A 24,172-nucleotide genomic window follows, 5' to 3' on the forward strand; every position below is an offset into this window, starting at 1 on the left:
TTCAAAGTTTTGCCTCTTTGTCGCCATCCCTGTTTGAAAACCTGCAATTGCAGCTTGTGCGGAACGAGCTTCCCTGCATGGGTTGTGCTCCGGCATAATGTTTTTAGGATGGATTAGGCCTATGTGTGGCAGTCAGTCACCACACCAGTGTGGATTTTGTACTTTGCACTAACAGATTCTAGCCTACATCTTGGAATATATGACCCAAATAAGCATTTTCACCAGACATTTTCACAAGTCTGCCACGTTTGTTCTGACCAACTGAGTTATTTACAATAAATCGCACTACCAACTGAGTGATTTAATCTAAATTAGCTCATATCACATCAAACCGTGCAAATTGTTATTATTGTTTATACTTCATTCTCAAATTGTTAATGTTAATATCAGCATTGCGTGACTGAATATAGTGTGTATAAGCAAGTAGATTTCAGTTTCTGTACAGTCTTATCTCTAATTGTCATATCACTCGAATTTTATAGGCCTATTAACAAATGATTTTTAACCCATAAAACAACATTTCATGTTGACTTCAAGGTGTGTGATCAAATAATAGACTACTTCACAAAGTTCAAGGAACACATTTAGTCAGACTTCTAGCACATGCTTATTTTTATGGCTCAATTGTCATCTTTATTTGTCAGTCTCATTGTGTGCTCACACATTTAGTTCTTCATTGATCTTTATTCACCCAATTGATCTGATTTGTGCGCCTCAATCTGAGCTGGTTTTTAGCTGTCCAAAGTGGCTTCCCGGAGCAGTATAAAACACTCTCTCTTGTGTCTCTCTGTGGATTCGGTAAGGTAGGTGTCACCTTTCACCCCACTCCATTATCATCTGGCTCTGTAAGCTTCTGTGGGTGTGTGGAAACTTTCCTGCACCCTCAGCACAACTCCTTTTATCTTTGCACGTGTACATCCATACTAGGGCTGGACGATTATGGCCTAAAATCAAAACCTCGATTAATTGAACATTTCACCTCGATTACGATTAATGAACGATTATTTTGTTTCCGTTTTTTTTTTTTTTTTTTGCCCTCATAGTTCACTGACAAGGTATGTACTGTAAATATGATCAGCAGTTATTTTATCTATGTTCGTAACATTTCTTACTAGGGTTGGGTATCGTTTGAATTTTATCGATTCCGATTCTTATCGATTCGTAGTTTCGATTCCAATAAGATAAAAATTCCAATATAAAAAAAATGAAGTCAAACATTTAGATGTCAAACATTTTTACAAAGCATTCTGTTGCAGCTGAATAACATGAGCAAAAATCAGCAGCCTACAAAACACTGCAAGAGGAATTTTGCCTGTGATTAAAAAAAATACCATAGCAAAAACAACTAAATTAGTATAAATTTCAAATATTAAAGTGTTAAAGAAAAGTAAACAGTCAGTAATAAGATAGGAACAAACAAATCAATTAGCAATATCATAAATAAATACAACTAAACAAAATTTCAGGTACAGAAACTGTAATTAAAAGTTGAAAAACACTACATAGTTTTCTTTTTATAAATAAAATGATGAATCAAGTAAAGTTATTAAATCTATTCAGTCAAGATCAGTGAATGATTTTCTTTTGATCTTTGATTAACATTAATGACAGTCAGCGCGTTTATTAGGCTGTTGTCTCTTTAAGCAAAAATACTGCACATCTGTGTTTTCTTTCTCATCTGCTTATGTTCACGTAAGACAAAAACGCCTGCGTTTATGATGATATACTGATGTAGTCTTCTGTACCGTAGTTTCGACTCGGAACAACCTTTTCTACAGATGAAATGCACAGAACAGTCCGAGAACGGACACAAACCGGGAACCTGCAGTGTGACCGCCTACCGCTGCTCTCTATGCACGCGCTCGTGCTTCATGTGCGCTTCACACAAACATGCTATAATAAGTTTTGAGATTCTAAGCTACTTTAGTGATAAATCACAGGACAGCGCTGACAACTAGTTTCTGTGTTCCTCTGTGCGAGCGATCTTCACAGTTACTGTTTATGAGTGTTTGTGCCACAATGCAGCTGCGCGAACATGGTCGATATAATAATACACATCCGATCATCTAATCGCTTGAATGTCCAAACCATAAAACAAATACAACTGACAAAGTTTAGTGAAGGCTCACCGCTCACGCGCCATCACTATGTGTTGAACCGGTGTTCACCTCCATGTTTTGCTTTTATGCCACTGGACGGGGCAGAGTCATGTGGCTACAGACGCGCTAGTATGCTTTTAAGGGGGAAGTGTTAACAGGATTAAAAAACCGAAATAACCGACATGGGAAAATTACGTCAGTTAGAGGTTATGAATTTCGGTTTTGATTACTTTTCGATTAATCGTCCAGCCCTAATCCATACTGTCTTTTGCAAGCACAAGTATCATTCAGGAGTAACTTACAGACTGGAGGCATCATTGCCTCCGCAGCGGTTAAGTAAGTTGAGTATTTTATCCCCTTAAACAAGTTTGCAGATTGTGTTATAAAATAACTTCAGAGATATTTGGATTTAAAAACTCAACAAAATAAAAAATTCTAGCCCTGGTCAGTTAGCTTTACACCTTAGAGGTTGATCAGTGTTTTTTCGGGTGCTCATAAAAGCTTTTGGAAGGCAGTATTGGATTTTTTTTTTCCATTAGTGGTGTTTGTATATATAGGTATAAAGGTATTGAATGATTCTTGATATAGGATGTTAACCAAAAGTCGCACATGAAGCTTAGACATTACTGAAACAGGAAAGGACTTTATTTTTTCTTTCTTTATTTCCTGTTTCAAAAGGAAAAATGTTAGCACTGTAAAGAAATTTGTGTGTCTATAAATCTGCTCTATAAATGTAACCCTTTACATTGTGCTTATTGACTTTATTTTTACATTGTAATAAACAATAATCCATTTATGGTCGCAGAAATGCATACAGCACCTTGAAACCGTGAAAACTGGAAGTAATGTGGACTTAGACATTTCTCATGAAAACATCAGCAGGAAGTAACTGTGCCTTATTGCCAAGTATGATGCAAGGAAGCTGTTCAAAGTGCAGATATAATAAACAAATATGAACTGTTGTACAATCCAAAGTAGATGGTCTTAAGAACAAGCTGCTGTGCAGTTCAGTACTTTAATTAAAAGTTAACTTCATCTCCTTTGAGAACTGTATGTCTTGTGTCAAACACCTGATTATAAAAGGATAGTTTCGGTCTTCATGATTTTGATTAAGGATGTGAACAGTGCTGATATGCAGATAATAATGTTCGTGTTATGGCCAACAACTGCTAAATGGTAAAAATGATATTCTGTTTTGTCTAAAGTTTAAAAACGAAACAAACTATAATCAGTTAAATTCTACAAGTAAATTCAGGATCAACGACATTATTTCTAAATGAGAAGTTCAAGTTAATTTTGAACTTTAAAATGATTTTACCATAGACTGTAAGGGGAAAAAAAAGATTGACACATCTCTTCTTCCTTCCACAATAGAAAAGTGAAACTGAATTTGGTATGGCTGCTTTCATCTTGCAAAATGACAATATTTGGAGCCCGAGCCTGTGCAGTAGTGATTCATTTGGAGCGGAGTCTCAAAGTCCCATCCAAACTCAGACCCAATCGCAAGCACACAATCATGATGCCACACCCCGTTTTTATAGCATCAAATAATTTACTAAAAGCAAACTGATCAGTAAAACAAACACCTGAACATATGCAAGCGTGGTAATAACTCCCGAAAATGATGGAAACTGTCTTTGTGAAAAATTTATTTGAAGTGAAAATTGATTTAGTTTGTCCCATTCATTTACATGGAGAGGGCGGGGTTTATGACTTTATGACAGCCACAAGATGGTGATAAAAATGTTTTCGCTCCACTTTTCAGGTCATGTGCGATCTCAGTTGTCATTTAAGGGATAGTTCACCCAAAGATGGAAATTCTGTCATCATTTACTCACCCTCGTGTCGTTCCAAATCTGTATGAGTTGCTTTATGTTGAACATAAAAGATATTTTGAAGATTGCTGGTAATCAAACAGTTGTTGGTGCCATTGACTTCCACAGTATTTTTTTTCCTACTATGGAAGTCAATGGCAACTACTACCAACTGTTTGCTTAGACCGAGTTTTTATTTTTGTGTGAACTATCCCTTTCAGACTGTTTGACAGTCAAGACACATTAAAACGGGTGCGTGCAAGAAAACTTGTCCAGAGTTTTACATTATCAACCCATACATGTTCAGTGACTGTGAGCTGCATTACATGCAAGACTGAAATTTTGGTTATCATGAAAAGTATGAACGGTGGCAATAGCGGCATATATAAGAAGAATATTGTAAGCACCACTACACACCAACATGAAAACAGTGTTTATCATACCCAAGGCAAAATAGCACAAATTCTATGAGCAGAGGCCGGGAGCTCCGGAGTTTACAGTGGATGGAAGAAATCTTTAACATTAATTCTGATCATGGCTTGTCAGAGACAGTTTGATGTTTTTCATAGAAGTCACACTGCAGGACTGTGTGCCAAATCTTCTGACACTGCCAGAATTTAGTTGGAGGTAAAATTTGATCACAACGGCCATTAATCGGCTGTGGGTGAACATGTCAAACCATCAATCAAAGAATACAGATTTTAGCCTAGGATTATAGGAATCTTGTAGGATGTACATTTTTTTTGTCCCAGATGACCAAAACGTGGCCAGAATTGCACAGAGGGAGCTAGGCTTAAGTTGTATTGTTCTTTCTCTGTAAAGTACTACACATTAATTCCAGAAAGTATAATTTTCTGAGCAGTCTTTGCGGGACTTTTTAAGATTAAAGTGATACCTCACTCCAAAAGGAAAATTGTTACCCCCATGTCATTCCAAACTTGTAAAAGCTTTGTTCGTCTTCGGAAAACAATTTAAGATATTTTGGATGAAAACCTGGAGGCTTGTGACTGTCCCATAGACTGCCAAGTAAAATATACTGTCAAGGTCCAGAAAAGTATGAAAAGCATCATCAGAATAGACTTCAGTGCCATCAGTGGTTCAACCGTAATGTTATGAAGCGACGAGAATACCTTTTCACATGGATGTGCTGTTTTCTTTCAAATTGAAGCGTAAATAGATGTAGAAAATGTATCCTTGTGGCGCGGCTGACACAGAAGAGCATATGCTACCCACGTTCAGCTCATGTTCTCCAAAATGGTGCTACGGTGTATAAGTCATTATTTTTGTTTTCTTCATGTACAAAAAAGTATTCTTGTCTCTTCCTAACATTATGGTTGAACCACTGATGGCAGATGGACTATTCTGACGATGTCTTTAATACTTTTCTGTACCTTCGCAGTGTAAATTACTTTGCAGTCTATGGGACAGTCAGGCCTGCCGGATTTTATCCAAAATATCTTAAATTGTGTTCCAAAGATGAACAAAGATTTTACGGGTTTGGAACGACATGGGGGTAAGTGATTAATGACAGAATGTTCATTTTGGGGTGGAGTATCCCTTTAAGTTCCCTCTAGGTAAATTTAGTTGAGCCTGTCAAGAGAGCGACTCGAAATACCAAGCTCCCACAGGACCATTTTACAGACTGCTCAAAGGCAAAAAGGGAAAATGCTGAGTGTAAATGCTATGTTATAGATACACAGGCTCTGACACTGCTTTCATATACAGTAATCTGTTCATCTGAGGTCTTTTATTGGTCTCTTGTTTGCTTCTGTTTATGCTCATGCTAATGGTACAAAGGCTGCTCATGATGTTATAAGTCTTCTGTTAATTCCTCTTTAGGTTAGGGGCTCAACCAAAAAGCTTATCAGGTGCTGCAGATCCATGTTCTTTGTTTTCTTGTTAAGTTCTTATCTAAGGAAGTCTATTGATGTGTGACATTGTCACCTTAGTAACAGATATCAAGTGCGGCAGAGATCTTGAAGACGAGAAAAGCCAGGCACCACATGCCAGCAATGATGTCATCATTCATCTGGTGTCAGTCTCAACAGATGTGCTCAAACAGGTTTTACACAGGGTTTCTGTTTGGACTGATATACAGTAAGCAAATGGTTCTCTCATTGACAATAAATTGAGGTTTTAGTAGGTTTGGAAGAGGGAACCCATGAGTCAGATATTACCTAGGGAGAGGAGAAGGGTGTGTTCTTCAAAAAGATGGACGTGGCAGTACTTCAGGCTGTGATGACGACATGGTAGGATGTATTTCAAGGTAGGTTCAGACCAGAAACTCACAGTTTGATATCTCTGAGTTAAATCCCTTTCTGCGCACACACACAAAAAAAAAACTTTTAAGTGACTTCATTTTTGTATTTCCAATGAAGCCACCCTTTTGCAAAACTTTGAAGGAACTCTGTTTAGTATGTGTTGTGTTCTTTTCTTTTGCACATGAAGAGATTTGCTCACAGCTTGTCTCGTTTACAAGCATGCACACATGTGTGTGACTTGGCAGCTGATCTGAGGAGACCGCATTAGTGGTCGGCCTTAGCAGCTGGTTCTGAAGTGGGACGTGCGATTCTTCAGACTGCCTCCCCAACCCCCTCTTCTTAATTTTTATTTTTTTTTGGAAAAGGCAGCTGTCCAGGGACAATGAGATCCTTGTTTAGCATTTAAAAGCCATTCGACCGACCATATTTGTGTAACTAGACGCCACGTTAATTTTACAGCATAAAGCTAAATGTTTGGTCATTGTCTTCTTGGGTGTCTCTTTTTACCATTTTAGTGATTGATGGTTGTTTTCAATCACAAGAACATAGCGGTTGCTAGTAAAGAATACTGTAAAACTAGTAAAGGCTTCATACGACATATGGCCTCAGTTAGTGATGTTTATCCTTTACAGTTAGGGTTGGCTAATATAGTGAAAAATAAAGTAATATCTGTATAATTGTATGCATTTTCTGTGAAATAGGTTTAACGGATGAATTTTTTTTTTTTCTATCTACCCAAAGAGACATTGTAGTCAAATTGATTCAAAAATTTGGGACACACCAAGCCTTCAAAGACTTCAAAGAAATAGCAGCGATGAAAGCCGACCTTAACCTTATTTCGCAAGTATGGAGAACAGCGATGGATGGACGGACGGACGCACGCTGTAGTGCTGGCACTTGTAGCAAATGTAGCACTGCCAGTTGTCATTAGAGAATCTTAGTCCTCCTTTTCATACTTTCAATCACTTTAAGTATATGTCAACATTCCATGTCCATTATTGTGAAACCCGCAAGATACAACAATAAAACGGCTCCAATCACAGCATCCTCCATCCTCAAGAGCGAGTCCGCGCTACCAGGATGACATAAACAATTGTACACCATTTTTAATCGAGTTTTAATATTTTATTAGCTAAAACTCAAAGCTTCCACCAAGAAAAAAATTGTTCAAGCAAGAGTACAGCGCCCACTGCTGTTATCCGGATAAGCCTGTGTTATTAGATTTTACCGGTTGTTATCCAATGATAACATACTTTGGAATTCCACAACTGACCAGTCAGAATCAAGTATTCCACAGGGCCATGCAATAAGTTAAAATGTGCAATATAAATGGAAAGATTTCAGTTGTAACATTTTTACAATGTTACTGTTTTACTGTATTTTTATTGTATGGGCTAAATGCAGCCTTGGCGTGACTTGACAAAAGCATTAAAAAAATCTTACCCTAAATGCTAGTGAACATCTCCAATTTAGTTTTTCATGGAAAAAAATCAAGTAATACAGCATTATAATGACATGGGGGGTCAGTAAATGATGACAGAATGTTCTTTTTTGTAAGAACTATCCATTTAAACAATAGGTTGTCTTCAACAAAATGTGGCCCAAAGCACGTTCAGTTCAGGTCTGGGGTCTTCAATAAGTGTGTAGTGTGGGTTTGGTCCCAGCAGAGCTGTTTATCCTCGGAGATGACACTAATGTATGTCATGCATGAATGGCTGGTGATGGAATAGAATTGGAAGAGAGTTGAATGCACCGAGAACAAGTTTCTACGCCAGGGAGATGTCAGTGAATTTTCTAGGAAGATAAAGTGTTAGTGCAAGTCAAGGTTTTCTGTAATGTTGACTGTCATTTACAGAAGAAGATGAAATGGCTCCTACTGCTGCCTAGAGATAAAAAGTGACATCAAGAAATGATCTGACTTTGATCATAGATTTCTGGTTAAAGAGAAGTGAGATGTTTTTCCTCATCATTGATGTTCTTATCATTGATGTTTTAGTCTTATCACAGAATGTGTTTCCCAATTGTCAATAAACTGAGTGCTTCAGGGCTCCATAGAGGAATGAAATCATAGAGAAACATCTGTTGCATATAGAAACCTAATTATTGCATAGATTGGCCTGTTGAAAGTCAATAACATCCAGCTTACAGCCGTGTTACATGCCTCAGTATAGAGAAGCAGGTTATTGATTTACATTTTGCTAAACTCACATCAGAATTGTGGCTTATTCTGTAACTGCTCGTAGTTCTTGAGTTCCAAGTTGTGGGAGAAGTGGCACTTAAGTTATTGGTCAGTCTACTTGGTCTGAGTAGCTACACGGGAAGCATTTGGAAGTGCTTGACACTTGAGAACTTGTAAGTTGTCTGTTTAGCTTTTGTTATCTCTGTACACACCATAACTCTTAACATTCGGCATGGGGTCATAAGAACATCCTCAGTTTTAGCTGAAATGTCTCTTCTCATTGGCCTAATTCTGTTGGGTATGTGAAGAGCTATGTTAAAATGGAGGGTAGGACAGTTTGTCTCACTGTGATGGACCAGTTGATAAAATCTGCATTCGCAGCTAAGATTTTCTGCAGCGACCCAAATTATTGGCCAGTACATTCCACACATTTTCTCTTTCTCTCTCACTTCCCCCATCCACAATTCCCTAAATGACTTGAAAACTTTGGTACCCATTTTGAGATCTCTGCAATTTTCTTTGTAAAATGAAAAAAGACTGTGTAGGAGGTTGAATATGTTTTTCTCTTATAAAACATTGGATAAAAATAAAAAGATGAATGGAAAAACAAGGAATAGATGCTTTGAGGTAAATTCACAAAGGCAATATCTGATGCTAAAGCAGCTATGATGCCTAAAGTAGTACACCACTTCAGAAAATGTTGATCAGATAAACCTGGCTGCATACAGTGTGCATGTATTATGCTGATGACGAAATTTACAGCACACTAATTGTACGCTTAGCATATATGTAAAAAAAAATCTGAATCTGCTGCCCACAGTTGATTTTGAGTTTTTAGAAAATCATATGAAAGTAACGTCATAGTGATGCTCACAATATGGAATTTATTCAGAAGCACAATTGAAATGTTGGTCGGTCTTCACAATACACATTGCCTGTGGCTGCCTGCATTGGCCCATTACATAAATCTCGTCACATTCTGGACTGTGTTGTAATTTTGCAACATTAAGCATCGCAGATGTCATTGTTTCCATTGCAAACAGTGCTCTATATTTAATCAGTTATGTCATTCATCATTTAACCACGGTAACTGAGATCCTCATTTTTCATGCCAGATAAATGCTGCACTAATTGCAAAAATAAATTATATCATCTGATTCATCTGACAGTTATGTATTTCTAAAGATATCGCCTGCTTGTATAGCTTCAGTGTAGTTAGCTGCTTTTTATTAGTAGCTTTTAGTGAAGCTGTCTGCTTTTTCAGTAGCTTGACTGGAGTTTAGCTACTATTTGAGTTGCTTTTACCTTTACACATTAAAATTAGCTTCTCCCAAAGTTTACTGATGGTAAGAGCATTGAATGATGTTTACCTGCAATACATGTCTCGGTATGCATGTCTTCTGTTGGAGGTGATTTATGCATGTATACACACACACACACACACACACACACACACACACATACATGCAAACACACATTACTACACACCTCAGCAGGGATAAAAAGGTGATTGCTGCAATTTAGTTCATCGTGCCTTGAAGGAATGTTTATTTATGCTTGAGAGAATTTCAGATTGAGTTGCCAATCAAAGCTACTCCCTTCATGCGTAAAGCCTTCCATATTTTTCATTCCTTTACACGTCGACTTTCTCAAATATATAAACAACACTAGCATACAAAGTGAAACTATTACAGACAACAATATTTAATTATAATAATAAATAGATTTGCAATTCCAGATGGTATAACAATTGTTTGAAAGTTTTAGGTTATTTCTGTGAAATGTTTTCAACATCAAGTATGTTGTTTATTCTGAAAGAGAAAGGAACGTATGATAGGGCATAATTACAGCCAATTAGATGGTAGCATGTTCCTGTAGCTCAAACAGTAGAGCAAGGTGGTAGCAACAGTAAAGTTATGGGTTCGTAGTTTCCTGTAGCCAGACCTTCTGACTGATGCCAGAAGGTCTGGGGACCTTGGTCGCGTTGAATGACAAAGGAAAGGCCGCCCACCCGAGAGGCCATATGACTGACAGATAAAACAACCAATCACATTTTATTTTGTGCCACGTCATGTTTAGGGGTGTGGAAATATCGCCACAGTAACAGACCGGTGTGTAATACACTCAGACATATTTAAAAGATTTTATGCCACAAACTTTTAATTTTTCACATACTAAAATTCAGCTTTTGTCAGCTTTCTTCTTTCGTGAGGAGGTTTGAAGCCACGGTATTTTTTCCAGGTGGAATACTAAAGAACGTAAAACACGTTTCCCTGAAATCTTTTAGAATTCAACCAGTCCGACGACTTGGAAACTCCTGAAGTGTTTCCAGCTAAGTGCGCCGTATCCATCAGATGTTCAGCCAGCAGTCTTGTGGGCGTGACGTCTGAGGCTTAGACTATTGGGTTTGATTCCCAGAGAACAATTAGAATTTGTACCTTGCATACAACATAAGTAGCTTTGCATAAAGTGTCTGCTAGTGAATTTAAGTTTATTATACAGTTAAGATAGATTGGGTGTGGGTGGGAACCAATGAAATTTTTCCTCGTGTTTCAAGCATATTTCAGCCAATGAGGTTTGTTCTTGCACTTGTTTGATGTGCTTCATGTATAGGCATCATTGTTCAATGTTTATATAATAGTAAAAGCTTAAATTAAATATTATATCTTCATTTTAATTAAACTGCATCCTTCATGGTTTACTTTTGCTATGTCTTTATGGACTTTTTGAAACTTGAAAGAATGGACTTTAGTTTTCATAAATATTTTCCTGTTTTCATAAATGGACGAAAGTCACACGAGAGTGAGCAATAGATTGCAGATTTTTTGGTTAACTTACAAACTTTGGTTAAATTAACAGAATACGAGACTCTACAAACACTTATAATATTTCTTCCCTTTAATTCTGATTGTGGGTTCTGCTGTTTTGCTTTGTGTTCTTTATGGTGATTTTGGCTCATGGAAGTAGTGGAGTGTCCTGGACCTCTTCCCTGAACCGCTGCAGTTTCCTGTCTCATTCGTATGTCTTTGTCTTTTCTCACGTGTTGATATGTGACCATTGGATGACCCTGGTAGCTGAGATAGCCAATTTGAATTGTGTAGTGCGTGTGGGTTTTATGTAAAAAAAGAAAGATACAGACAGAAATATTACACTTCAAGAATAATCTGCCATTGTCTGGACAGGCAGGGTAGCCAGAGGTTTGAATACTGTGTGTGTGGTTTTTATACAGATACTTTTCAGGCACACTCTGGAGCATGGCAGTAGTGAGCTGTTACAGATCAAAGTTTTGCGTGCATTTGTGTGTGTGTTTGTCCTGTATCCTGCTGGTTTTCTGTGTGTCATTGCCCTGCAGTTAGACACCGGCTGTCTGTTAAACATCAACCAAAAATCTCACATCAGACCATAGCCATAAGGGGCCTACAACACATACAATGCTCTGTAGCAACAAAGCAGAGGAAGTCATTGATTTTCAATGATGGTGGCAGGGTGTCCTGTGATCATGTGCAAGTTGAGAAAAGTTTAACTTTATCCAACTGAGCAGTGTTGTTCCTGAAGCTTGAACAGCCTGTGGGTTTAAATTAGGGATGTAAACGATTAATCGATTATCTATTAATTGTCGATAAGAGATGCAATTGATTATGGCTGTCGATGGTCTATTAACCGATTTAAAGTTGGGCTGCGTGTGGCTCATTTTTAATTTTGTTAAATTAATTAATCGAATTAAATTAATAAATTGAACAAATTCTTAATTCATGAAATCTTTCATTTCCTTTCCCATGTTTACCACACACAGTAAGAGATACGATTAAAAGTGAAAGATGATTAAAAAAACCTGCGAAATTAGCAGGTTAGACTGTGAAGATTTAAGAAAAGAAACCAGAACAAAGCCACTTAAATGAAGGCTATATCTCGAACGGCATCCAGAGGCATGGTCATGACCTAACATTTTCCTAACCCTATAAGAGCACAAATATTCTGTTTTTATTGTGAGTGTGCAGAAATGAGTAAACACTTTTGCGAAAAGGTTTTTTTTTTTTTTTTTTTTTCTTTTCTTTTTTTGCGCTGGAGCACACGTAAATTCTAGCGATTCAAATTTACATCGCAGTCTGTTCATTATCAAAGTAAAATACAGTCAATTAAACATTTAAACGGTTACACTGGTCAGTTTAACTAGACCGTAGTATACCGGTCCACTCTGCTGTTATGCCAAGGACGTTTTTGCTCATATGAAGAGGATCATCTTTTCCGTGCGAATGTGTAAGCAGTTTACATTATAAATAATAGTTTAAAATTCAGATAAATAGCGAATATGGAAACATTTGGATTTGTGCTGAATGACACATGAGCAGTAATCTCCAAATAAATCTAGCCAAAGCCACGCTCGCTCGTCCTCGTATGCATGCACGCAAGCACTGTCATGATCTAATGCAACGTATGTCGGATTTTTAAAAACTAATACGCTAGGCCTACCGGAAATCAAAAATTCAAAATTTGACATTTTCTAGAGCAGAATCCAGCAGGATCAAATTAATGTGAGCAACTGTTTTGCTGCAGCAGCGCCGATGAAAGCAGTTCACTTAATGCGCAGCGCAGTCACACCCAAGCCACAGTTACGTTTGGGATAGTTTTAAATGCCATAATGTCAGTTGAAAACATTGCAATTGTATTTTAAAATACAACAACGCCCACCACAAAACCATTTAAAGAGTCTCGTTTAGTGGTCTCCGTGCCAGAAAACAGTCAACAAAGTAAAATGATCTCAAATGTATGGCGCGTTCTCTTGATTTTATCAAATGATTATAACCACATCTATTCATTTTATAATCCTGCTACTAGCATTTTATTCATAATAAAATGCCATTAATTCAAGTGAGAAATCATTTTGTGTGTGTGTATGGCTTTTGCACATCATTTCATGCCAGAGATTGCTGCCTGCAATAGATGCATTTTGTAGCATTGTGGTTAACGATTAATCGATTTATAGTTAATATAAACGACAATCGATCATGGAATTAATCGATATTTTACATCCCTAGTTTGAATCCCATTGAATTCATGAACTAATGTACCTTGAATCCAATAAAGGGCTGCACATTCAATATTTAACCAAAAGAAATACATACACAGAGGTTGTATCATTTTGGTGTTGGAGCACATGTTCAAATAGGTCCTAGGAGCGGTTTAAAGGGGTGGTTGAATGCGATTTCACTTTTTTAACATTAGTTAGTTTGTAATGTTGCTGTTTGAGCATAAACAATATCTGCAAAGTTGCAAACAGAGATATCTATCGTCTTTTAAAATTCTGGCAGTTTAATGCCTACAAAAACGGCTGGTAAGGGACTACAACAAGCTTCTTCCTGGGTCTATTATGTCAGTAAAACCCAGATAAACCCTGCCCCCGGGAACATGCAACTAAGGGGACGAGGCCATGTTCTGCTTAGAGAAAAGGAAAAGAAAACTTAAGCATTTACAAACAACAGCATATCTAAAAGACATCTAAAAAACAAACAAAAAACATAGTTAATATTCTTTGGGTCTCAATCGGGCTCAAATTGATAAGCACTATAGAGGACGTCATTATTTACGAAGCACATTCTGAGCTTGAGAGGGGCGGGATGTTCAGACATGGTCGTGGCGGTTTAGCCAATCACAACACACTGAGCCAGCTGACCAATCTCAGACCATCGCATATTTCTGAGGGAGGGGCTTCGTGATAAAAGGAAATTATCTAGGCGTTTGTAAGAGAAGGGGCAGATCGTTGTGGAATCAAGGTAAATTGTGAAAAATTGTTTTTTTTTTTTAAACAAAGCTTGAACTCATGTTAGACTGCACCCCATAAACACAATCAAGCCTAGAAAAAACCCCAGTAAGCAGGACAGCTCTTTCTATCAACATTTTTTTTTATCTGTTTGCATATGCAACAAATGGATGCATGTCTTTGGCTGCTGTGTTACATTGTGTTGTTTTTTCAGTTTTACAACGAACATAGTTTTTTTTTTCTGATAGGGGTGAGATACAATAAAAAACATAAGATAAATACTTAAGGTGCCAGATCAAAAATAAATCAAGGAAAACTAAATAACTTAAGAATTTGCTTTCGTTGACTGCCCAATTAACAAAAAAATTAATAAAAATCAATTTTGAATATAAAACGGTATATAACTAACATCACAGAAATACAATCAACTTTCTACGCTCTTAACGAAAACAGAGAGAAAAAGCCTTTAAATAAAATGGCAAGTCTGCTACATTTTACCACATCTTAAACCATTTGAACAACATTGACCAATTGAAACACACACAAAGAAACTCCGGAATCTTTTGGTCTGAAAGTCACATGCTTGAAGTCACAACAGCTCACTTCTGTCAAGTGAAAGAGGGGTTTTAAAGGCATTAACGTCCAAAAACTACTGAAAGGCAGTGCCATGATTGGCAAAATCTACAGCGATCTGAAAACTCAATAAGATAACAAAGAACAAACGTACAGAGTTACTGAAATACAACAACATGACATTTTGATTACTTGTGGAAACCAGCTCTCATTCCAGCCGCTCATTACCTCCAAATAAACTGACACCGGGTGATCAGCACCGTTAATGTGAAGCATAGAGTCTTTTGTCATCCTGAAGGAGTTTGTTTGGTATATAAGAGTTCATTTAAAAATGTGCATATGATAGTTTGTGGTGAATTGTTCTTCTGAGGTTTGTACAACACTCTCAAGTCTTATATTAAAAAGTATTTTGTGTGTGTGTGTAGTTAATTGTAACCAGTTCTTTATCAAACCCACACATCAGCAGTGTGTATGAATGAAAGAGTGAGATTTCTACCTGTGCTAAAGCATGTCATGCTGACCCTCCTCTCTCTGTAATTGGGGTTAAAGACCCACTGTCTGTGGGCCGTTGAAATTATAAATGCAGATTTAACCTTTGCACACTGCATCCTTTACTTATTTAAAATTTCACAGCAATGAAATCGAAAAAAATATCTTAAAAAAAAAATCACGTTAGGAACTTTACTGAAATTATACACAAACACTTTAAAATAGAGCAGTAAGCTTTTAATATAAAAAAATCGTTTTTCACTTCACATCTGGCCTCAGAAAAACTCATATCTGACAACACTTGGAGATATTGTGGTGTGCTGGATATGTAGTGATCAAACGGACTGCTTGGTAAAGTATTTGAACTCTGAGTGAGAGCACAGTGTAACTGGTCACAGAGCACTGTGAGCACAGGTCAAGACATGGGTCACGATGCTCAGAGCAAAGCAGTAATATATGTAATCCACAATTCCTCACAGACATTACACTTCTGCCCGCAACTGCTGTGTGTTTGTAATCTGGTATGTGCGCACACGTAAATGAATCTCTGGGTGTGTGTTCACACATGTTCACTCTCGATGGGGCCTTCCTCTCTCTGTGTCAATCTTCAGTGCGCACTTCTCTTGCGCACTGAACATCACATACCTCTGAGGTAACATCTAAACATGCCTCACCACAACCAGGAGTGATAAAGAGTTTACGTCAATGGAAAACAGGAGAGGATAAGTGCCTGAACGGATCACTTTACAGCCACTGATGTTTAACCCTTCGGTGGTACCATTTGTCACCAGAAGTGGAATATGAAGAGATATTGATATATTTGATCAACTATATGAAGGTGCAGACTATGTTGAGTTCATGTGAACATTCTTACGTCATTGTCATTACGGCTTATGTCATTTCAGTCCTTTTTTTGTTATTTTTATTTTCTTTGTACAACTTTCTGTTTGGTTTAATTGACCAGCTGAAATAGTCTTTCATTCGTTACAGTCTTGACCAAGACTAAAGTGTATATTTTCATAGATTTTGTGATTTAAAAGACATTGAGTTGGTAAAATTCATATATACATTTGCTTAGCAGGGACGATTTTGCCAGTACATGATCTATATCAGTCAAAAGATTGGAATAATTAATGACTTTTTAATTATGCTCACCACTGCCTCTAAAAAAAAATACTGTACAATTTAGAATGACTGATTTATATTTTAAAATTTAATTTATTTTATTGATGCCGAGCTGAATTTTCAGCATCATACTCAAGGGTTCAGTGTCACATGATCTTTCAGAAATCATATCTCATATACTTATTCTTAGAACAATCTAGATTCTTTTAGGTAACTGCAAGAAATTTAAATCATCTGTTTGACAGGAGTAACAAGTACCGGTGTATCAAAGCACTGACTGAATTGGTAATTGTTATGCGTAGTGAATCTAGTTTCCTCTGTATTGAAACAGAGCAATGGATATTTGAAGTGGTTTCTTGTCTTGAATAAAGAAAAAAAGCCCAATGAACCAGTTTGACAAGATGTTTGTCCTGAGATCATGTTCAGCTTTAGCAAACACTTCAAGTCAGAACGTTAAATGGATAGTATGCACATAGTTTCACATTGTAAAGAAGATCGTCATACTTCAAGATCTTTAATTCTACGTTAGACATTCCAGCAGATCTCCATTTCCACTTGCGCTGGCACTCGCGCATGGCCATTTTATGGTGTTATTTTTGGAATGTGTGAATGTCACCCTTGATACACTCTCCGTGTGCATGTGTGTATTCGTGCAGACGAGTGGGTGAGTTTTTAGCAAGTGGGCCACAACATCTTTCAGGCTCAGAGACGACTCAGTTGCCATGGAGATGGTGAGAAAGGGTATGGGTATTGGCACTGATTTCCTGGTTCGATTTGAAATACAAGCTATCCTTTATATGTATTCATTATTTTATTGATTACACAACCGCAACTCACTTGGGATTCATTTTATTTTAACTTTCAGGCATATCTAAATACTTTTGGCCATTACACGTTATCGCTATACACAGAAACTCAAAGATTCTTCTTTATACTAGTGTAAAAAAAAATAACCTGTCGACCTGTCAATCAACATTGACTAAAATCACATCATGGAAGTAAGTTAAATTGATTAAGTGTATTTAATTTAGGGTTATGACGCACACACACATATATGCACAACTGTTCAAATGTCTGGGGTCCGTATGTTTTTTTGTTTGTTTTTTTACTCCAAAGAAATGTATACTTTTATACACCAAGCATGCAGTAGTATAGTAAAATTGACAATAAAGGCATTTATAATGTTACAAAAGATTTCTACTTCAAATAAATGCTGTGCCTGTTCTTTTGAACTTCATTCATTTATATTAATATATAGCAGCAGATCTAGGCAGGTGGTGCTGGGGAGGGGGAGGACTAAGATGAGGACATGCATATCGTGCAGACATAACATTTATTGAGTATGTGCTGGTTATATAGGAATAATGAGTATTATCCAGTTGGCTGGGAACATTGAAGAGAATGAACCAACAAGAATGCAAGTGGACTTTCATGGCTGAACTAATATATATATATATATATATATATATATATATATATATATAGCATATATATATATATATATATATATATATATATATATATATAGCATATATAGCATATATATATATATATATACTAATGAGACGAGCTGACATTCACAGTATTCAGGTTTTTGTTGTTTGTCCATGGGCCAGCAGTCTGGATTTACTGACTCAGCTAAAGCTGTAGAATGAGAGGCATGCTACAAATAATGACTAACGAGAATCTGCTGAAGAAAGCCATTGATTTAAAAATCTAAAATTCAATCTTGGGATTTTAAAACTCGATATCAGAACATTCAAACGAAGATCACAGTTAATCAGAAAATCAATGTTTTTGCCCAGCCTTGGTGGCATATAAATGCGGTTGGCATTGACTGTTAAAGTCTCAGGTGGTGAGGAAGGAAATGTGGCATAAGCTGCACACTAGACCTGATTCTGTTCTTTAAAAGCACACTGCTGCAACACAATCAGCCACTAACTGCAGATTTGGAAAACAGTTGATCCGGAGGCATGATTTGAGGCCAGTTGGAGAATCTGTTGTGTGGGGCTTCTGTGGGTGTGAGTGGGTTGAAGAGGCACAAGACAATTGGATGCTATGCGGTTAACCTTTAACAGAGCTAACTGGGACTTTGTACTGGAACTCGAAGAAGCTGATCCAAGTAGTCACAAATACTGGACCAGATCCCTCAGTCACATACATACATCACTGTATGCACATGATTTGATTTTGTCCTGGGGACCTAAATTTAATCATGGTACGAGTCATTTTATATTATGTTTTTATAATGATAATTAAATATTTCTTGTATATGCAGAATCTATTGACGCATTTTTATCCTTGCATAGTATATTCAGCCAAGTCCTTGGAGCTCAAGTTGCATTTTAAGAGGTAATGCATATGGTAAATATTTTTTGACTACTTTAAATCTGTTCCTAATGTTTTAAACAAAGATAAACCAAAGGCATTATGCTTTGGCACTAATTTCTTGGGTTTATTACCCATAACAGCTCTGAAGGAAAGAATAGTCAGTCTGAAAACCGCTCCACATCATGCTTAGGATTATATTTCATGTGCTATGTTTGCATTGTAAGCAATATAATCACTTTCATCCTAAATCAACTGCTGAAGTAATCCTCCCCAGCACCAAATATGTACTTTCCTTTACGCCAAGAAAAGTAATGTAAAATGCATAAGCTCAAGGTAGATTTTCTTTTCCATTTTGTCCCAGTTTGGTCCTTATTTACAGAACAGTTCTGTTAGCTATTTAGATAAGCTGCCTTGTTTTTTCAATTAAAGGAATGGTTCACACAGGATGGAAAATGTTGCCATCATTTACTCCATAGAAGTGTGACTTTCATTAATCTGTGGAATAAAAAAGGAGATCTTGAAGAATACCTTGATCACTCTCTATAGAATAATAAAAGTGAATCAGGATTGGTGAAGTTTGGTGAATGATTCATTCATGAATTGAACTGATGTAGTTCAAATGAGTGATCCAATCACAGCTTATTAGAAGGGAAAAATATAGAGTAGTACAGAACTTGTTCACCAGCCGGTGCATGTTTTTTTTTTTTATTCTGTATATATAATTGGAGAAATTGTTTATTAGGTTGGGAACTTGTTACTGCTGAGACCTTGTTGTGTTTTCCGATTGCCTTTTTGTACTGTAACATCAGTCATTCTCTTACCTCCAACTCTCTCTTTATCTGTCTGCAGGAGATAAAGATGGCAGTAAAGTGACCACAGTGGTGGCGACCCCTGGACAGGGACCTGACCGGCCGCAGGAGGTCAGCTACACCGACACCAAGGTCATCGGGAATGGCTCTTTTGGCGTGGTCTATCAGGCCAAGCTTTGTGACTCAGGAGAACTGGTGGCCATTAAGAAGGTCCTTCAGGACAAGCGATTTAAGGTAAGACTGAGGCATTCGCCGCTTCTTAGTTTCTTTACTGAATATAATGCTTTGGAGCTCAAACCTTTTCTTAAGACTTTCAAAGTGACTTTTTCTCTTTTCCTATATCCTTATAATAATTTTTAAATAACAGTCATTCAGAATATATCCAATGTTCAATATACAGTTATGAGAAGCAGTGTTTTGAATCAAATTTCACAGTTGGTGGAGGAAAAACAGATACTAGGCAATCAACAAAATGTCCTGCAACTTGTCCCGCCTCCTTATGGGTTGAACCCACAACATTGGTATAGGGTTGCACTAAAAAAACTAAACAAAAAATACGGCTATGAAATAATAATAATAAATGTTATTATTTATATTAATGAATAACTAGTTTAAACTAAATAAATATTACTCTTGTAATATTTCACTGTAAAATATTTTTGGAACATTTAAGAGAAATTATATATATGTTTGAGCTGCTTGAATACATGTTCTTATTAATAAATTATTATTAATTTTTTTCTTCATTTTTTAGCATTTGTAGCATAATAAAAGTGTCTTTGTCCATCAAAGTAAACACTTTTTTAAGTAAAGGTTATTGTAACGGGTATTTTTCCAATTCATTTCCTGGTAATGACATGAGAAACAAAATTTCAAGGAGCAGTAAACCTAGTTGTCTTTGCTTACCTGCTACTGAAATTGTTTTGGGCCCCTCTAGGCCTGAAGGCCCCTAAAATTATTCCCACTTGCCACCATATTAACGACAGTAGTCCTGGAACCAATGAGTGTAGACTTTGCTGTTTCATCTGGAGTAGAAGTGCACTTTAAGTAAGAAGGAAGGGGACAGGCAACATCTCTTCCATATATTGCTGCAAAAAAGTATGATTGACAGGAGAAGGATGTCACCTTTCCTGTGCAGAGACACATAAATAGAGTCGTGCTGAGAGTGACTGTAAGATCAGATGGTGGTGTAAATGAAATTTAGGTCACTCATGTCAACGAGCGATTTCCGCAAGTGTGAAAAAGTTGACTTTGTCTCGTTGGGACAGTGACCAGCGTGGATGAGCCATGTCCATCAGAGAGCTGTAGTGCATCAGTGTGGCGTGTGTGAGACAGAATGAGTCACATATGAAGGACAGCGTGTGTACAGTGACCTGAGAGAGATATTGACACACTGGTGTGTGTGTATGGGTGTGTGTGTGTTGTCTGTGAAGCTGTGTGCCCTTTCCATTGACACTTTGTCAGGTCTTCTAGGGTGATAGTGGTGCTGTCTGTATAGGCGGCATTTTAAGTCATCACTGGCACATTTCCAACAGGAAGGTTGTTCTAAAAGGTACAGGCATGATTATACCTTTTGGGCAAATTCACTGTATTTTGAAGTAAAAGGCCAGTGGGTCACACTTTTGCTCCAGATGAAACAGCAAAGTCTACACTCATTGGTTCCAGGACTACTGTCGTTAATATGGTGGCAAGTGGGAATAATTTTAGGGGCCTTCAGGCCTAGAGGGGCCCAAAACAATTTCAGTAGCAGGTAAGCAAAGACAACTAGGTTTACTGCTCCTTGAAATTTTGTTTCTCATGTCATCACCAGGAAATGAATTGGATAACCGTTACAATAACCTTTACTTAAAAAAGTGTTTTACTTTGATGGACAAATAAACTTTTATTACACTGCAAATGCTAAAAAAAATGAAGGAAATTTTTTTTTATTAATAAGAACATGTATTCAAGCAGCTTAAACATGAGCTAACAATACCACGGAAGGTTTCAAATTAACTATCGCAAGCAGAGTAGCCAGTTTGGCGTGAGATTTAAATGGGCAGTGAGAGCCAATGTGTGAGAGTTGGCAACCCTGGTTATATCTGTCAGTCTTTTCCACCTTTCTCTTCAGTGGAGTTTGCTCCCTTTCTTGTTTGTCCAAGAAAGGATCTGTACGTGTGAAGTGTGTCAGTATCTGTAGGAGTGTTTATCTGTATGACCTTTACCCTGCAACAAACACACACATATATAAATGATATTAGCATGCAAGAATAGTCTCAATATTCGGTGTCCCACAAGCTTCTTACTTTGAATTCAGTGGATACGTGTATTATTTGTTATATGCATGCATCCATATACTGATTTTGTCAGCTGAAGCCAGTAATCAACACTGCTGCTTTTAGGTTACGCAAATGCTTGTGTGATGTAATAGTGCAGCTGAAGTGATGTAATGGGGGCTTTTCAGAGGAATCGATCATTTTCCATGGAAGTGATTGTGTACTTGGCTGTGTGCATGAAGCGAAGGTACTATTTGCTTTCTCCTTAACAATTATAACTATACATATATACCAATTCTAACTAACTATAACTGTTTTAGTGGGCTGCACAATGAACAGTAGCTAAAATATTCAATTTTTGCTTATTCTAAGCATATTTTTCAGCCTTTTGAACATGTTTAGTTCAGTATTCATGTATATTCTGTAAAATAACATAAAATGGTTTAATTTTAATGAGAGAAACCATCACTTTAAGCTAACAGCCATTGTATGCAAGTACATTCAATCTGATAAATGTTTGAGACCAGATTTTCACCAAATGATCACAAGAAAGAGTAACTGTTAAAGTGATAGTTCACCCAGAAATTAAAATTACTCTGATTTACTCAACCTCGAGCCATCCTAAGTGTATATGACGTATATGTTTAAATGAACCATGTTCCAGCTCTTCCAAGCTTTATTATGGCAGTGAATGGCGGTTGAGCTTTTGAAGCCCCAAAAAGTGCATCCATCCATCATAAAAAGTGCTCCATATGGATCTGGGAGTTAATAAAGGCTTTCTGAAGCAAAGCGATGTATTTGTGTAGTCCGCCCTGATGAGAGTTACTGTATGCAGAGTTGGCAGAGACTAGTGTATTCACAAATTACCACCCACCATGTGATTGTGATTGATTTACAGGCTAACAGAGTCTCAGACACACACACACAAACCCAAGTTTGATTCCACACCCCTCCCTCTGTCCTCGCAGGTTACTTTTCACAACTTCATTGTCAGGATACCAAAACGTCAGTACCCCAGAAATTTCAGAATTACTATACTACAGCAGAAACCAATCCTAAATGCACAACTTTACATTTTCTGTAGTAAATATTAATATACATTTACTATTTAATTAGTACATGCTTTCACATATTTCCCAATCATATACATATTGCTTCAGTTTTCTCAAGTGATTATTAAAGCAAACAATATTGAAGAACTAAAATAAATGAAATAATTCTACCAAGTGCTCTTTTTCTTGTCAGTAACACACAGCAGCAGGTCAAATAGACTGCATTTATACTGTAAGACTAAAGCATTTGTTTCACACAATAATGTTTTTAAAATGTGCATGGATTTGTCTGATAAATGCATTGCAAGAGATCTGAAGGATTCAGGCTGCTGTGCAAAGGCAATGTATTCAGAGAGAAAGATCTATAATAAATGCACTATTTTATAATTATTCTGACCAAGCATTGATTTAAATGATGGCATGTGAAGCAGTCTGTACAGATTCTTTTCATACTAATCGCGAACCATACCAAAGTGACCACTTTAACCCAGAAGTGAACTTAGTTTTATCGAACCGCTTCACACCATGCAACCAAACAAACCAAACAGACATTTAATGTATTTGCCCTGCTATTTCGTCAGCGTGGCCTTGACTAAACAAATCCTCAAAGGTCTTGAAGTTGTATCAGATATGAAGTCTTCATGTATTTAATGCCCTGCTGTCACCTTCTGCTGCTCTCATTGTAAGTAGAGGAAGCATCTCTCTCAGACACACACCATGTGGGTGGTGCTTTAAATAAAATCGTCGATTAGCCAGTTTCTCTCATGGAAGCTGCCAGATGACTCTGGTTGTTATGGTTACGGGCCATTCCAGTTGCTCTATTTTGGTCTATTATTCTGGTCAGATGTGGGTCAGAAACTGACCCAAGTCCTCTAGACGGGGAACTCTCGAGGACTTTATTGGTTGCTGTGTGTGTGTTTTATTTGAATTGCACTTAACATGTATCCGCCATTATCACATTTCTATTTCAGCAGTTTAGTGTTGGAAAAAATGAATGAATAAAAGGAGTTTACTTCCAAATATATAGTTTTTGCTGGATCACAAGGCTTCAAATGGACATCAGTGAGCCCGTATGGCATCTTTGCAGTTTTTACACTATTTCTGTAATGAGTGTGGGGGATTTAAATATGGTAAAAGGTGGTAAACTGAGCTCAATGCGCAGCTGAACATATTATTAGCTTCAGTCAAACTGTTTTCTTATTTGTGTTTTCTCTGCAGAACCGTGAGCTTCAGATCATGAGAAAACTGGACCACTGCAACATTGTGCGTCTGCGTTACTTCTTCTACTCCAGTGGAGATAAGGCAAGTGTATCACTTCATCTTATTTTCTACCTCACGGTATGTTTTTGTGCGGTCCTTTTAGGACACTGTGAATATACAGTAAATATTCACAGTGTACTTCAAACTATGTTGCTGTTGAACTCAAA

At 37.1% G+C, this 24,172-nt stretch overlaps 1 protein-coding gene across 2 annotated transcripts in view; it reads left to right on the forward strand.

Annotated features, from left to right (window-relative positions):
* LOC132094962 (glycogen synthase kinase-3 beta) overlaps positions 1 to 24,172 on the forward strand; it is a 48,269-nt gene that overhangs the window by 4,837 nt on the left and 19,260 nt on the right. For both annotated transcript variants that reach the window (XM_059499665.1, XM_059499666.1), the window contains exons 2-3: positions 19,479 to 19,672; positions 23,964 to 24,047. In XM_059499665.1, coding sequence (XP_059355648.1) covers positions 19,479 to 19,672; positions 23,964 to 24,047 — 278 coding nt within the window. The remainder of the gene's footprint in view (positions 1 to 19,478; positions 19,673 to 23,963; positions 24,048 to 24,172) is intronic.

Source organism: Carassius carassius, chromosome 19, assembly GCF_963082965.1.
Source record: "Carassius carassius chromosome 19, fCarCar2.1, whole genome shotgun sequence".
Lineage (NCBI taxonomy): Eukaryota > Metazoa > Chordata > Actinopteri > Cypriniformes > Cyprinidae > Carassius > Carassius carassius.